At 34.2% G+C, this 18,028-nt stretch overlaps 1 protein-coding gene across 1 annotated transcript in view; it reads left to right on the top strand.

Moving 5' to 3' along the window:
• Window positions 1-18,028, top strand: part of MALRD1 (MAM and LDL receptor class A domain containing 1) — a 1,015,998-nt gene that overhangs the window by 357,747 nt on the left and 640,223 nt on the right. Inside the window, exon 23 of the mRNA XM_007504899.2 lies at window positions 9,859-10,015. Coding sequence (XP_007504961.2) covers window positions 9,859-10,015 — 157 coding nt within the window. The remainder of the gene's footprint in view (window positions 1-9,858; window positions 10,016-18,028) is intronic.

The raw sequence follows: 18,028 nt of genomic DNA, 5'->3' as shown, positions 1-18,028 counted from the left end.
GTGGTGTCACTATTTGAAGGATATGGAATTTTCATCAATGTTCTCTCAAATGATACAGTGAAGGAAATGCATAGATATTTCATTTTTCCAGCTTTGGGCCTCATCTCTTAATGTGAGGTTTCTTCACTTTCTGAAAGAATTGATTTAAATAACTATTAAAAAGAACATTTAAATAAAGTTTTTTTAATTTTTCAAAATTTTAGGCTCTGGTAAATGAACATATTAAGTCAGCATGGAGAATGTGTGTTCTCCAAATTTTCTATCCTATTTTACTAGTGTATTTTGAATATCAATAATACATTCCTTCAACTCTTTGGTGGTTGTTCTCTAGTTTGTTTTTTGCATCATACATTCTCCTGAAAAAAAACTTTATAATGAATATTTATATGTAGAACCAGAACTTTCATTCCCCTTTTGATTATTGATTGTGTATTGTTATTAATATATAGAAATAATGTTGATTTTTTATAAACCCTTACCTTCCATCTTGGAGTCAAAATGGATTGATTCCAAGGCAGAAGAGTGGTAAGGGCTAGGAAATGGGGGTCAAGTGACTTGCCCAGGGTCACACAGCTGGGAAGAGTTTGAGGCCAGATTTGAACTTGGACCTCCCATCTCTAGGTCTGGATCTCAATTCACTGAGCTATCCAGGTGTCCCCAAATGCTATTGATTTTTAAGGGTTCATTTTGTAGCCAGTGACTTTGCTGAAACTATGAATTGTTTCAGTTAGTATCTTTGCTAATTTTCCTGGAGTTTTCAAAGTAAACTATCATTTTATCAGCAAAATGTATAGTTCTAGCCTCTTTTTACCTCTCTTTATTTCTTTAATTATTTTCTCTCATCTTTTTGCCAATGCTAGCATTTCTAGAAATATATCAGATAAGACTGGGAAGATAGGCATCCTTGCTTCACTTCCTAATTAATTGGAAAAGTTTTAGTGCATACTTTTTGCATAGATTGTTTGCTTTTGGTTTTAGATATATGTGCTTTATGATATGAAAAAAGGTCTTTCTAAAACTATATAAGGTTTTTAACATAAAAGAATATTGTACTTCAGTAAAGACTTTTCCTGAATAAATTGAGATGATAGTTTTACATGTTTTGGTGTTTAGTATGATTAATCATATCAATTACTTTTCTATTGCTGAACCATCACTGATATAAATTCTACTTGATTTTAAAGTATGATCTTATTAATGTTTTTAAGTCAATATTCATTAATAATGTTGGCCAATAGCTTTCTTTCCATGTTTCATCTTTCCCCTTTTAGATATTAGGCCCCATATCTCATGTAGAGGTTTTTTTTCTCAGTTTTTGAGAATTATTTGTGAAGTTTGTAAAAAAAAACTCTTCTGTTAATCCATCAAGATGAGACTTTTTCCACCTTTAAGGATTCCTTTAGAGAAAGATTGTCCTTTTCTGAGATTGATTTAAGTTTTCTATTCTTCTGATAGGGCACTTTATATTTTTAAAGTATTCCTCTATTTCTTTTGTCAGTTTTGTTAACATGTAACTGTTCACAAGAAGTTCTGATTATTCTATTTTTTTCTTATGATTTTGCTATGATTATACCTTGTTCATTTGATCTTTTCACTTGATTTAATGCTCTCTTCTTGTTATGTAAGATGGGCTGAGGATTTACAAAACTATTTATTGTCTTTTCAAAGAACTTGTTTTAATTTTATAATCATTTCAATGTTTATTATTTCTAACTTTTCTATTTCCCCTCCAATTTTATTATCTATTCTTTTCTGCTTAATTTAGTTTGATTTATTTATGTATTTTCTCATTTTTAAATGCATGTGCAATTCATTAATCCTCTTTTCTTATTTTGTTAATGTATGATGGTAAGGATATGATTTCCCCCCTGAGGACTCCAGCTGCATCTCAAAAGTTTGTTTTTTTTTTTAATGTTGTTTCACTATCATTTTCTTTTGCAATTTTATTAAATGTTTCCATGATTAATTTTCTGATCCACTTATTAGGTATCTATTTATAGCTGTATTTTTTCTGTTCTTATAAAATTATGATTATGAAGGATAATTAATTATTTCTGCCTTTTTCATTCATTTGGAATATCTTTGTGCCTTAGTACATAGCCATTTTTAAAGAACTATGTGGTACAAAGAAATATGAATATTCTTTTGTTGCCCCATTAAGAGGATACCATAAGCCTTTTAATTGTAGTCTCTGCAGAGATTCATTCAGTTCCATCCTTTCCCTTTTAAAAAATATTTCCATTAGATTTATTCAAAACTGTTAGAAGGATATTGATATCTTCAGGTACCACTGTGTTATAATTTATGTCTTATCAATGCTCAGATAATATTTACCTTATTAATTTTGACCATATACTTTAATAATAATGAGATTGGTTTATTATCTGTAGTTCACTTCAGCATAATAAAGTCCACTTGGTTATTCCTTTTTAGTATTTTAATGCAGTTTTTTACTTTGTCTGATAGTCTAATGGCTAGTTCTCCTTTATTTGGGATTTATTTGATGCATGGTAGTTTTTTCTATCCCCTTAGTTTAATTTTGTGTATGTTTCTGTTAAATGGTTTCCTAACAGCAAGATCTTGTAAAGTTGTTTTCTTATATAATTCATTACTTTTCCCATTTTGTTAGATTATTTAATCTATTCACATTCAAAGTTATGGGAGTTAGGCTTATATTTTCTACCATCTGTCCTTAAAATTGCTTTTTCCCCAAGTTATGTTTTTTGCACCTTCTTCTGTAAACTAAGTAGTATGTTACTTCAGGTACTTTATTTTAATTCTTTTTTTAAAAGCGGCTTTCTCCCCACTGGCTCTGTTTCCCTAACTTCTCATCCTATCTTTTCATTTATTAACCATTTTCCTTGCTTTATGTGGTTTTATATTTCTTCTCTCTTTTCCCCCTCTAAGTATATTTCCTCTTATTTTCCTCCCCTTTAGCTTGTTCTCAGTTTTTTTCTTTTTTACACATTTCTAAAAAAATTTCTTAATATCTTTATTATTTTCTTCTCTTACTGTTTGTTCTTAAACTCATTTTCTGATACATCATCCCTATAATCATTTAGCTTTTTTCTTTTCTCTATATTATTAATACAATCAGTTTCCCAGAGACTTTGCTTGTATAGGGAGCATATACCCTCATATTACTATTGCTTTTTCCTTCTCATTTTCTGGATTGTCATCTACTTCTGGATATTTGCATTCCCAATTTATTATTCTATTATTTGTTTCTTTGGGGAAGGTTACCTTAGCAGATTCTAGTTCTTCTGTTCTGCTTATTATTTTTGCTTTATGGGAAACAAATTCTATTCCCATTCCCCTTAATATCTCACTCAAGAACAGTATATTTTGGCTCCATGATCTCCTCAAATTCCATGGATCTTCTGTCTCGTGTTGTATCCTTTATTTTAGTCTTTATTTATTGATGACTGAACTTATTTACTAAATTTGGAAGTTGGATTTCCTTCTCTTATTACTGTTTTTCTTGTTGACTTATCTGTGTTCTAGATCTTTGAGATTTCTTCTTCTTAAAACCTTTGGTACTTTCAATTTCTTTTCCCTCCCCTTATTTTCTTTATTATTGATTTCTGGACTCTCTTCCCTATGATTATAGTTTCCTTCAGGGTTGGATCTCAAAAATGTGTAAGTCTCCTCCCAAGGTGAGCAGCTCACAGTTTACTAGGCTTGGTCTCCGATGGAGTAATCTTTTTTTCAGAACTTGCCCTATCTGGGTGCTGTGTTCCTTCCCTCAGGCTTTGTAGAGTACCTCATAACCACCTCACACACAATATCATGTCTTGGTGACCTGTCAAATTCCTTTGCTTTAGTTCTCTGGTTCAGCACCAGCACTTTAGAGCTTGTTTTCCCTGAGCCCTTTACAACATTATGGTGTAGCAGTTGCTGCCCCTTGTAGGCTTTTGCTCATATTATGGGTGAAATATTCCCTCTCTAAGTTAATGTCATGTCAAATATACATTTACCACAGTGCAGGAATTATAGAGGTAAAAACCTAGATTTTATCATGCCCAAGCAGAAATTCATGCCTCAGAGAAAACCTGAAAACCATCAGGATTCTGACAAGGTTTCTTAGAAGAAAAATTAGATCCTAATGACAGAGAAATAATTCATTTACATATTGCAATCTTGAACATTTCTCTTGGGCTATAAAAGTAAAAGAGAAGATAGAGCTATAATCCTATACTTCCTTCAGTGTTATAAAACATATACATGTTTTATATATAACATAGTTAAAGAGAGTAATACTCTCATGAATCCCCCAAAGAAACAAACTTTGTCAGATAAATTCCATAGGTAAATTAAGTCAAATTACAAATGAAACTCCATTTAGAGAGTTCACAGATTGACTGATTGAAGAGGTTAATTTTCAGATTGTCAAGGAGTCAGGGACAGTTGAAATTCTTACTCTGGCTACTTTTATATGGAATGTTGATGGTTCCAAATAGATTTTTTTTTTATATTCTAAGGGACAGTTTTTGGTCAGGTGAAATTTAATATTAGCTAAAAGTGGCAGAAGAAATAAATGTAAATCAAAACTTCCCATAATAGTTTTAAAGGGCTATGGCCAAATCAGCAAATGAGTCATGATCAGACTTCTGCAACCTGAAGATCAGGTCTCCATGACACTGGAAAGAGGGAGGATGAATGGGGGTTTAAAAGCTTGTGTCATGTCCTTTGGTCTGTCAATACTCCCAACACACTGCTGGTCAACATGACTCTGAGTGAACTCACCATCAGTGAGCATCATCAGTTCTTGTTTGTTGTTTTTTTTTTTAAACCTGCTTTAGGATTCTTGGTGTCCTAGACAATGGAAACAAATGAAATTGATTTTATCTTGGTGTATACTTTTTGTTTGTAGAGTTTTTGAAGTATATAAGGATCAGAGAAAATGTCTTTTCCACCATGTTGTTGTTCCCGTGACCCATAATATTGTTTTTCTTTAATGTCATTTTCATTGATAAAATGAAATGATATGAAATGATAAATGAAATGATAAATGATAAAATGAAATGATAAAATGAACAGCTTCTAGTTTTAAATCAGTGAACAAAGCCAAGGTCGACCTTCAAGACACTTGTCAGAAGTGTGCTTATTTCTTTTCCTGTGTCATGTACTACCTGTTTTAATTCTCCTCATTCATTCAATAAGCAAGTATTAAGTGACTACTAAATAACTTTTATTAGGCTTTAGGGAAGATACTAATATTCATTGTATTTATGCTTCATTTTACAAAAAGGAAAAAAAGAAAAGAAAAATACTGTCTGATGTATTAAATAGCTCTGTGACTCAATGATCAGTGGACTATAGTAGTTCCAGCCAGGTTAGGCATCTTGTCAGTTCATTTGATGCACATTGCTATGCCATCTATAAAATATGAATGAACCTCTATCCTATATAACACCTGGTGTCTTCTCCTATTCATGTTCTGCTGAAAGGAGCTGGAGGAAGCCATAACCCTGCTGAGTAGGTACAAGACATGTTTATGTAATCTAATCTCAACTGACCCTTCACTGATTGATTCTCTATCATGGTCACTTTGGTGGCTTGTTCAAACTTTTCTTTCTTATGCCTTAAAAAATAATGCCTCTCTCTTCCTCCATCTTTATGAACTTGATTGTCATTTTGCTGAGAAAATCAAGGGCATTAATTATGAAGCTTCTTTTCACTCTCTTTTTTCATATTACAAACATTTGACATCATATCCCACTATTTTCCTCTACTGTAGGCTCTAAAGAAGATTTATTTTGCATCAACAAGTCTATTCTCTTTATATATACCCCAGAATAACCTTCCATTTCCTTCAGAAAATTTATACTTATCCTCTTTTCTCTGTAATTTTTATTTCTTTATCTATCTACTGGCTCCTTCCCTTCAGTGTATGAAAAAATTTTGCCCCATCATTAAAAAACTTTCAATTGGCCTGACCCTTCCTACAGTTATTATAACATATCTCTCCTCACTTTCTCAGTCAACCTTCTTGGGAAACAAAACAAGCAAGAAAAAAAACTGTGCTTGAAAAATAGGCTATTCATATCCTTAGACCATTTATTAATTGGGGAATGGATTTTAATTTTATAAATTAGAATCAATTCCTCATATATCTTGGAGGCCTTTATCAGAAAAAAATACTTGCTCTAAAGATGTATTTCCCATTGCTTAATATTTCCCTTTTAATATGAACTTTAATCAATTTGTGGAAACAAAAGTCTTTTAAAAATTAATGTTGTTAAGATGATCATTTTTATCCTCCGTGATGGTCTCTATGTCTTATTTGGTCATTATTTTCTTCTATTGACATATTTGATACTTAATCATTTCCATCTTTCTAACATGTTTATAATATGACTTTTTAAAATCCAGGCCACTCTTTCATTTGGAGTTTATCTTACCATAAGGAATGAGATATAGATATAAATCTAATTTCTTCTATACTGCTATCAATATTCTCAGCATTTAAAAATGTAATAGTGAATCTTTATTCTAGAAGATGAAGTTTTTGAGTTTATCAAATACAAGATTGCTAGATAATTTATTTTTGAATGTGATATATCTAATCTGTTTAAATGATAAATTTCACAATTTTTAAACAAATAGCAAATTGTTTTGAGAATTACTACTGTAAGTGGCAGAAATATAAGGGCTTGGACTAGAGTATTTAAGAGTATTCCAAATATTATTTTTAGTAATTTATAAAATAAAGGAGTGAAAGTAAGAAAATCAGAGAGAAGAAAGGGTAAGATATCTAATTTAATACACTAAGTATTTTGCTCTAGCCCAAGGCTCAACTCAGGCAGGGCTAATAAGTCCCCAGCTGCTGGGGCCTCAGCCTTGAGCTGATGGCTCAGGGATGAATAAAGCAAGAGCTTCAGTTGTGAGGCCTTTCTCAAGAGGGGAGGCCTCTCCTTAGACTAGTCCCTTCAGAAAATCCAGGAAAGGAGTCAGCTTTTTTCACTCACCCACATGGTAGTTCAAAGGGAGAGATTTAAGAAAAGTCTCACCAAGTCCAAGGTCTCAGGTCCAGTAAGCAGATTCTTTGCCAGGCTCCAACTCCAACTCAGAACTCCAAAGAATGAACTCCAGAAGAACTCTCCACAGGAAGTTGTAACTGGTTTTTAAGACACTTCTTTTGCATCACTTCCTTTGCCTTATTCCACTTTCACATGTACCAATTATAGCTAAAGTTTTTCTTAGAACTGCACAAGGGGCCATAAGTGGGTTCTGATATGTCACCCACTATTGCACACTTGGGTCACAGACCTTCCCAAGTCTAAATGTAAATGGAGTGTATATGCTTCTGGTGATTAAATCTAAAAATGGGCATCTTCAGAAAAAGAAAACTTTAAATGATGGAGAGGCTATGGGAAAACAGTTAAAGTTTTGCACTCTTGGTGGACTTGTGAATGGCTATGACCATTCTGGAAAGCGATATGGAGTTATATTGCTAAAATTTAATGTACTTTGCATGGTCTTTAACCAGGCTATATCACTGCTTGGTATATGCCCAAAAAAGATCAAAGGAAGATGAGAAAATCTTCACATGGTGAAAAACTACAACCACCAGAACCTAAAGAAATTCTTATAATAATAATAATTTATATTATATGATATTATATATATTATATATAATATTACATATATTATAAATTGTGGTATTTGAATGTGCCAGAGCTCTATGGTTCCATAAAAATAAGGGAAATAGATTATTTCAGAAACATGGAAAGACTTATCAACAGATACATAATTAGATAAGAAAAATAAGAACAATTGATAACATAATATTAACATTAGAAAATATTTTTAAGATTTTATAAACTGATAAAGAAATAAATGTGTGGAGCCAGAAAAATTTTACCCTAACAACAGTGTAAGGACAATCAACTTCTAATAAAGTAAGAACTATGACCGGTAGAATGACTTTCCTTTCAAAGGAATAATGATGAAATATACCATGTACCTCCTGACAAAGAAGTAACAGATTTATCAGATTTTAGAATCAAACAAACATACATATCACATATATACCTAGGAATGTGTATGTGCGTATATATATATATATATATATATATATATATATATATATATATATATATATATTTGACAGAGAGAGAGAGAGAGAGAGAGAGAGAATGAGAGAGAGAACAACTAGGTGACAAAGTGTTTAGCAGCAACTAGGAAGCACAGTGGATAATGTGCCAGACCAGGAGTCAGGAAGACTCATCTTCCTGATCTGGCCTCAGATGCTTGTTGAGTGATCCTGGGCAAGTCACTTAACCTTGTTTGCCTTAGTTTCCTCAGCTATAAAGTGAGCTAGAGAAGGAAACTGCAAACCAATCTTAATCCCAAGGAAATTCTAAATGAGGTTATACAGTCAGAAATGGCTGAAATTAATAGCAAGAAATATGCCCACAAAATAACATTTGTTTCTCCCATTAAAGAATGTAAACTTAATGTGAATTAAAATTGTTTCATTCTTTGTACCTATATCTCTAGTGCCTAACATAGTGCCTGGCATATAAATAGGCATAATAGACTGGGACTTTATACATAGAGCCCTCCTGGTTCTTCTTTAAACTCTCCTCTGTCTCCTTTCCTAACCATCCATGTCCCTTTCTCCGAATATGTATATACTCCTATATTCTCTGCTCTCAATGACCTCTTTGGCTCCATTAATTCACTTACTATCAGTGTGCAAATGAATCTGAAATCAGTGTGCAGGAGCCCCAGTCTCTTTCCTTTGCTACATTCCTGCATCACCAATTGCCTTTTGTACAACAGAAACTGAATGTCCCAAAGACTGTTTCCACTCAACAGGACCAAAACAGAATTCATGATCTTGTCTCCAAAACCTTCCTCTCTTCCTAAGTTTCCTATTTTAGTTGGAGAAATCCTTCGTGTTTCCTCAGTGTGCAATCTTGACATTAGATGTGACTCATCATTCTGCCTCACTATATAGTCAGTCCATTGTCAAATCTCGTCATGTCTACCTCTACATTTCTCCGGTGTGTTCCCCATTCTTCACTCATATAGTTAATCTCATCCAGGTCCTTATCACCTCCTACTTGTACTACTGAAATAGACTTTTGGTCCCTCTCCCTGCTTCAAGTATCACTCCATTCTATATCATTTCCCACATGGCTGTCAAAGTGTTTGTTTGTTTGACCTCTTATTAAGATGGTCAAACCTGTCATCCTAACAAGAGGTTCCTTGTATTGGGACTATGGCAAAGCTGCAAGATTCTCTAATGTTTTTGAGAAAAAATATGATCAAAAAGCAAAATGCAACTACTCACTACCTCAGAAGTGGTTTAGTCCATTTAATAGTAGACCTGGAGTTAGTTGGAATCTGGTTTCAGACACTGTGTGTGCCATGTATTAGATATGTATTGTTGTTCAGTCATTTCCTATACTTTGTGACTTCATTTGGGGTTTTCTTGTCAATAATCCTGGAATGGTGCACCATTTCCTTTGCCAGCTTATTTTACATATGTGGAAATGGAGGCAAATATGGTTAAGTAACCTCATTTGGGGTTTTCTTGGCAGAAATATTGCGATGTTTTGCCATATTCTTTTCCAGCTTATTTTATTAGAGGAAACTGAGGCAGATATTTAAGTGATTTACTCAGGGTCACAAAACTTATAAGTATAGGCATGAACAAATTACTTCACCTTTCTAGGTCTCAGTTATTTTTTTTAAATCTAAAAATAGAGATAATGACTTGCAATGCATACCCGTAGGGTTATTGAGAAGAAAGTCCTTTGAAAGTCTTAAAGTAGTACATTAGTATGTTACTATTAGTTTTACGGTTTCTTTTTTCTTAACAAAACAAATCCTTCCTCTCTACAGAAACAGCACAGATGGCTATTACCTATATGCAGACAGTTCAAATGGAAAGTTTGGCCACATCTCTGACATCATCACTCCAGTTATTTCACTCACAGGGCCAAAATGCAGCCTTGTGTTTTGGAATCACATGAATGGAGCCACCATTGGCTCTCTCCAGGTACTGCTTCAGTAACTGAATTTTCCAAAATTGCTCGATGAAATTTCATACCCTGTAATTTAGTGTTTTTAAAATCTAGCTGGCTAATAAATGAAAATGAACAATTATCAACACTTCACTGGTTCCAATATGGTGTGATTAAGAAATGGATTAGCAAGAGTGGGACATGATGAGGTAAATTTCTCTACTGAAATTATGACCTCTATCACCTCCCAGAGGTTACACTTCCATGTGAGACAATCCAACTCTTAGAATTTATCAGGCAGTTTTGAAATCAATATTCTAAGTTCAATGTGGCCAAAGGAACCTACCCAAAGCCACATGGTTTTAGTTGCTTTGGACTATATAATGATATTCTCCTCTCCAGTTGTCTTTCTAGGACTGTTTAGATGTAAAACATTCCTTTCCACAGAATCACTTTGAAATACACAAAATCCTCCAACATTTCCTATATGTTATTTGTGCTGCTGCTGCCAATCTTTATTAATTCCACCTTCCCTTAGGTCTTAAGGTACTGGAATAAAATTACCTCTGGATAAGGAAAGAAAGGCATGATTTCCAAACATGCCCTTGCTAAATTCCTGCATTAACTGCCTTTTCGATAACAGGAACTGAGTGTCCCATTGAACAATTTGCTTCACATGAACTAAATGTGGAGGAAACTGGTAAAATTAAAATCGCCAAACTATGGCAGGTAAAAATTAGTTTCTCTGCTAGAAGTATTATATTTTATGAAGTTTATTAAAGATTAAGAATTTAAAAGTCCAAGTGAGAAAACATGTGCCTAGGAAGGTCGAAAGGCCCATTCAATTTCACTTACATCATGAGAGATGCGTCTGCTTGGAAGAGGAAGTAGGAAGAAAACTCAGTAGGCTTTTACAGCCAGGTAAATAGAAATTTTGACCTCTCCCAGGTGGAAATCTCAGTGAGATTAGAGGGCATCTCAGGAACTAGAGCAAAGACTTCTGGGGATTGAAGTTCGGGGTTCAATTCTCCATTTTTACATTTCCCCATATGATAGTTTGGGAGGAAGAACTTCCCCAAAGGATCATGAAAACATAATCAATTTAAAGATTACAATAATTTGAGGATAAGAGGAAAAAAAACAAAAACCAAACCAATAATTGCTGAATGTGCTGACAAAAAAAACCAGTTAGGGAGCAGTCCCCTTTGGCATGAAAGTATAGATACAAATAAATGTTCAATCAACCACACCCAAAGCTAATTTTGATCATCTTGTGCAGCTTGTGGTCTGGAGGCATCTTCATGGTGTCTTCACCAAGCAGTTCGGTTTCTGGATTCAGAGAGGTAGCATCTTTCTTTACCTAATTTTTTTCTTAAAAGGAATTTAAACTTTGCAATTTAAAATAATAATATTTTTACATTTCCCCATCTTGAGGGTGATTGAAAAACACAGGGATCACTTAGGGATGCATGGCTGAGTTATGAGGTATATGAATCAATTGACAAGAGAAATTAAAAAGACATCAGAAAATTTCAAATTAAAAAAGAGAATTTCTGGATGAATATATAGACTATCAAGTCTTATGTGTAAAAATTCTAAGTAAAGGAAAAATAAATCTATAACAGGTCCTTGAATCAGGGACCAATTAAAATGATCTAAGCAATGATGCATTTACCCAGTCAGTAGCCAGGACTACAGAAAGTTTGCAGATTATGAAAGACAGAAAAGGGACCAGATTATAGGAGCCAGGAAGGAGCCAAGGTTTGGGATACTCATCTGTAAGTATTTTCATGAAGAGAGTGGATACACAAGGAAGGCCTATGTCGTAACAAATGTTAAACATAGCAACCTCAAGTCTTTATACTAGGTTCAAGACCTTTGCATTGGCTTGGAAGTGCATCAATCCATCCTGGATTGGCTTATCTTTGGCCCTATGCAATGGCTCATTTGTGTATATCTTGTCCTGGAATCAGACAGAATTATTAAGCAAAGTCCCATATTTTTTTAAATAATTACTGGCATCATTTTTATAGTCTCTAGCTTTTGGGACATGCATTGACATCATAGCAAATGAATTTAAACTAATATTACTGCTAAATCAAAAAGTTAAAGAAAATCTTAATGCTGGTGACATGTGCTTCAAATATAAAAAGAGAAAAAAATAAAAATAAGACTGAAATAGTATAATGCACATGCAAGAAAAATATAACAAAAGTTTTAAAAATTCAAAAATGTAGCTTATAATCATTGACATACTGTGTCAGCTAAGAAAATACAGAATTCAAGGCTTTCTCACCAAAAATGAGATCCATTTCCTCTTCATATCTGGCCATGATCCACTGTGAGTGAAAGCAAAGGAATTGAGCAATAGTACAAATATGTGGTATCAATATCCCCAATATTCTCAATAGCCCAGTGAAGTACAATAGCAAACAAACACTATCATATTTTACATAAGTTGCTGTATGGCATTTTTTAAAAGCCTATGAACTGATGGATATTTGTCATAATTTTTATGAACGTAGCAAATCTTTCAACCTTGGTATTTAAACAAAGTAAAACTTATTTTGGGTTAAGAACATTATCAAGAAATCTAGATATCATTCTGATGGAAGGAAAGTAGTGAGCTAAAGAGTATAAATGAGGGGTGCTCCTTTTTTGAAGTCTTTTTAGGGATACAAATGCCCTGAGATTAACTGCCCAACTTCCATTCACATATTTAGAAATGCGGGAAGGTTGGGGGTTATAATTGTATTTCACTTTAGCTACTAGAATGGGTCTTACACCTCATGTAAGGGACAGGCAAAAATGACCAGAGATTGTTAAGAAAATTCTAAAAATCATGTCTAAAAAACCCTTAAACTCAATTGAGATATTTAGCACATTAAATTTTCCAAAGGTTGTTATAGCAATTTTTCTGATGGAGTCCATCTATCCTCTATGCGACTATTTACAAAGTCAAAAATAGAAAAGCTGTTTTTTATATGGGCCTACTCAATAATATTTGTTTGTTCTTTACCTCCCTATATCCAAGCAATCAATAACTTATTTGCCTCATAAAAAGAAAACAAAATTTTTTCTAGTTTTGAAAGAAACACATGTATGCATGTAAATGTACATGTTGCAACATATATGTGTGTAGACAAATTAGGCACTTAATACATTTTATATAAGTACAATTTATTAATTTATGTATATAAATTATATATTTGTACTTTTAAATTTTTTTATAAAATACCCTTGTAAATTTAGTCTTTATATTTTTATATGGTTTAAGTTATTTTTTGTTTTGCCAGTATGGTTATTTTATAGCTTTTTATTATATTGGTTCTCAATAAAGTCTTAATCCTATATCTTTTCATGGCAAAACAAAAAGCAGCAAAATATAACAGTAGTTAAAACTCAGTACATTAAAATGAACAGTGTCACAGAATAATACTGAATGTAGTAATATATGAACTTAAAATCATACATTTAAATCTTAAACAAAGCAACCAGTAAATGCAATAGAATACAGAGATTTTTATAAAACATTGGAGTCTGAAATGCCTTAAAAATATAACCTCCAGTCTCTTTAAAGTTCCTTGGATTTTTATCCATTTAGATGCCTATTATCGGAAGGCAGAAGATTGGTATGGGCTAGGCAATGGGGTTTAAGCGACCCACTCAGGGCCACACTGCCAGCAAGTGTCTGAGACAAGATTCCAACCCAGGACCTCCCATCTCTTGGCCTGGATCTCAGTCCACTGAGACACCCAGCTGCCCTCCCATATTTAGTTTTTGGAATCTCAATAAATGGCAAAGAGTTGCAGGGAGATGAATTTCTCTTCTGAATCTCAAGTGAGATTAATGAAAGAACCAATATAGTTAAAAAATATACTTTTAAATAGCCCATTGCTTGTAAGGTCCTGTTTGGAAAAGTCTCTTCCTTCTTTCCCTTTCTTTCTCCCCTTCTGTGATCCACCCCTGTTTTTTTGTTAGCAGCTGGTTTTTGATCCTGAAGAAATTGGGTCTGCTACCAGCAGCCTGGGTGATCAGCTGGGCCAGGTGAGCGAGAGAGAGACCACTGGGGTGGGCAGGGCCGGGACAGGAACACAGGCAAGCAGGGGACCAGGTGAGCCGCAATCTGGGTCAAACAGCAAACAGATCTGGAGCAGATGGCTGCAGGCAGGCAGGGCTGGCCCAGGCTGGGTTGGGAACCGGTGAGCTATATAATGGCTGGAATGAGCTGGATCAGCAACAGCTTTCGGAAGGTAAAAAACCTTGGCTAGAGAAATGTGGCTTAAAAAAAATTCTAGGCAGTAGCTATTAAAGGTTGAACTAAAGATCAGGAAAGAAAAGAATCAGAAGATTGAGAGTATTTCATTTTTCTGACGTGATAAGGCAAAACTGTTAAGATTAAAATCGCCAAACTATGGCAGGTAAAAATTAGTTTCTCTGCTAGAAGTATTACATTTTATGAGGTTTATTAAAGATGAAGAATTTAAAGAAAGTACAAGTAAGAAGGCACATGCCTAGGAGGGCCGAAAGGCCCATTCAATTTCACTTACATCATGAGAGACGCGTCTGCTTGGAAGTGGAAGTAGGAAGAGAACTCAATAGGCTTTTACAGCCAGTTAAATAGAAATTTTGACCTCTCCCAGGTGGAAATCTCAGTGAGATTAGAGGGCATCTCAGGAACTAGAGCAAGGACTTCTGGGGATTGAAGTCCATGGTTCAAATCTCCATTTTTACAGAATCTGCCAAGCATGGTTGTGTGAATTTCTTTGTCTTGTGCAGTTCTGTGGCACAAGAGTACAACCATCAAAGAATGATGCTGTGGATAACAGAGGGCGGGGCAGGATGTTAAATTTTCTTAGTTTCCTCCTCTTCCTATAAAATGAGGAGGTTAGAATACATGATTCCAATTTTTTTTTTTACTTCTCTTGACTGGAGATCATAGATTTCTAGTTAGAGGGATGATAATATCATCTAGTGCAGTGGAGTCAAACTTAAATTTGAACAGGAACCAACTAAGGATCTCTGCAGTCTCTACATCTATTTAAAAACTTATTTATCAACATTATGTTCCATAATATTATTTATTTAATTTATTCAGGATTTCTCAATTATATTTTAATGTGGTTCAGGCACTATTACACTTAAGAGTGTTATAGGCTTGGCAAAACCTTACTTTAATGAGGAGAGAACCAATGTTTAAAGAAATTAAGGAACTTGTCCAAGGTCAAATAGTTGGCAAGTGGCAAAGTCAGGATTTGAATTAATGCTCTTTCAATAATACCATAGAGTTCTTAGCACAAACTACAGGATGTGATAATTCAGCTGTTTCCTATATGACTAGAATGAATGTGTTTGGATATGACTTTTCTAAAACCAGGTTCCTGGTAGTTTAGATACAAAATTAGAATGAAATTAGACTCTCTTAGGTCATTCAACTATGGAGGTAGTATAGTGGATAGAGTGCTGAGAATGGAGTCAGGAAGACTTGACTCCAAATCCTGCCTCAGATACTTACTAGCTGTGTGACCCTAGACAAGTCACTTAACTTGGTTTGCCTCAGTTTCATCAGTAAAATGAACTGGGGAAGGAAATGGCAAACCATTATGATTTCTTTGCTAAGAAAACTCCAAATGGGGTCATAAAGAGTTAGACATGACTGAAATTACCGAACAACAACCAAAAGTCATTTAACAGTTAACTAAGAGTAGACTTAGTCAAAGTATTTTCAGGATACTGAGCAAGGGTCTAACACTTGCAGTCTACATTATACCACAAAACATATTGAATAAGAAAGACAGGGACACAAAAGACCCTGGGGACCTTTATACATATTCCAAGTATGAATGGTCCAGACTTCATTAGCAAAGGCAAAGATTTTATGGTTTTAGATGATCACAAAGATGGAAAACAACCTGAGGTTACTAGAAAACTTCCACCTGTGACCTTTACACAAAGTACCAGCTGGCCAAATCATTATGGGGACAATTTCATCTTTTAGGAAATGGAAATGAACTTGACCTGCAGAAATCAAGAAGGACTATGCTAGATGCTAATTCTATCACAGGACTACTACCAATTGTCATCACTTAGCAGACCAACAAATTCATATGAAAAAAAAAAGAAATAGATTATGATTCATTTTTAAGGACTACTAATAATGTCCTTTAGTTTTATCCCGATTTCCTTTTAGGCCCTGGGGGAAAAGATCATTTAATTTGGTGGTTTATTTAACATATCATTCTGTTTCCATGGTAAGAAATCTTCCACCCAAATTAAGCCCATTCTTCCCTGTTGTCTGTTGTCTGTGTAGGCAATCTTCCAGAAAAAAAAAATCTCCCAGTTTTTATTTTTTAAAAAGATAGTTATTCAGGAAGAAAGGCTGTCTAAGAAACCTTTGTATTTTAAAGAAGATTCAGGCCTGCTCCATATTCTGTATGCTAATACGGCATGGACAGTTGGGAATAATGACAAATACATTTCATGTGGTACCAGTTTAATCCTAGGGAATAATTATTACTATAAATTATGTAAGCTTGTTGTCACCCTAAATATTTCATTAAAGGTTCCACTGTCGATTTCCTTTATAGTTCCCAGCATGGAGTCCCAGTAAGGAATAGGGGTCCAATACTACAAAACTTTGCTTCATCTCCTTTCTTTGTCTCTTATACCTTCATCTGAATTCAAACACAAATTTATATCTATATAGTATCTATATACTAAACATTGCTAGAACATACTGGATATAAAGTTAGAAAGGTAGAAATAGAAAGATTCTTTCTTCAGGCTAATATTCATATTGATGGAAAAAGGAATGCTAATGGGTTGATTAATCAGATAAATTAATATGAGCTAATATAGAAATAAAAGCTAATATTAATTTGTGTTTTCATAATTAAATAGCCTCCCTTACCTAAGGGATGACACTGTATCCCCATAAAGTTTAATTTTCCTTTTTGTTGTAAACTCAGCAGTTGTGGACAATAAGAAACATCATCATAAGCCTCAAAGGAGAAGAGTACTGTACAAGTTATTGGAAACTTTTAAAACTTATAGCCCATTTAAAATATATATTCAGTTAATTTCTTTTTAACTATATTAAGTGATGCCATATTAACTTGCTATTAAAGAGTTACTTTTGTTGCTGGGAATTGTAACTACTGTGAATTTTAGATTTTCTCCATTTTGCTTAGTCTTAGATTTCTAGCAACCAGGAATGTATACACCCCTTCATAAGAATCAAGTGTTGAGGAGGATGGCCTATGACCAACATGTGCTAGCAAGTGACAAATAAGAAACAACTGACTGACCCCCTGGGCTGTCCTAAATCAAGCTTAAGCTACCATTGGTACATGTGAGATGCAGGAAGTGATGTAAAGATATTTTGCGTCACTTCCTCTCTCGCTCTTGCTCTCTCAGTCTCAGAGACATTGGGCTCTTTCAGCATTGGGAGCTTGTGGCGTTCTTAGCATGCTTGGTGAATGGTTTAGGCTGATTCCTCTTTTTCTCTACCTCCTAAAGTGCTATCCTCCTAGGAGGCCCATCATCTCTGAGGAGGCCTCATGGCTGGAAGCCAAGTTAGATTGAGAAGGCCCCTAGGCCTAGGCCTCTTAACTCCTATCTGGCTTGCCAGAGCAGTCTAATTCCTTTTCCTCTCTCTCTTTAATTTCTTCTTACTATTGTAATTAAGCCACCACAAAAATCCCAAACTGACTTGAGTATTTTATTGGGATTGAATGTTAATCTCTGGTGACCATTAGTATAATATATTCAGTCAACAACCCTAATTTTACCCCTAACACTACCATGGGAGAGATGGATGTTTCCATAGGAATTACTTTGAAAGGCATTTCCTAAAAGTTCTTTGGTAGGCCTAGTCTCTAATTTGAATAGATGTTTCACCTGCTAAGCTAAGTTTATCTATGCAGTGTTGACTAATACTTTACTAGGCTTGACCTATCTGATGATTAAGGGCATTTACCTAATGGGCTGCTTCTTTGATATTTGGCTTCTGCATAGTTCCTCTGTTTATCTGGTTTTATTCTTAAATA

The sequence above is a fragment of the Monodelphis domestica genome, chromosome 5, assembly GCF_027887165.1.
Source record: "Monodelphis domestica isolate mMonDom1 chromosome 5, mMonDom1.pri, whole genome shotgun sequence".
NCBI lineage: Eukaryota > Metazoa > Chordata > Mammalia > Didelphimorphia > Didelphidae > Monodelphis > Monodelphis domestica.
The sequence above is the reverse complement of the archived record's forward strand: the minus strand, read 5'-3'. Positions and strand labels throughout refer to the sequence as shown.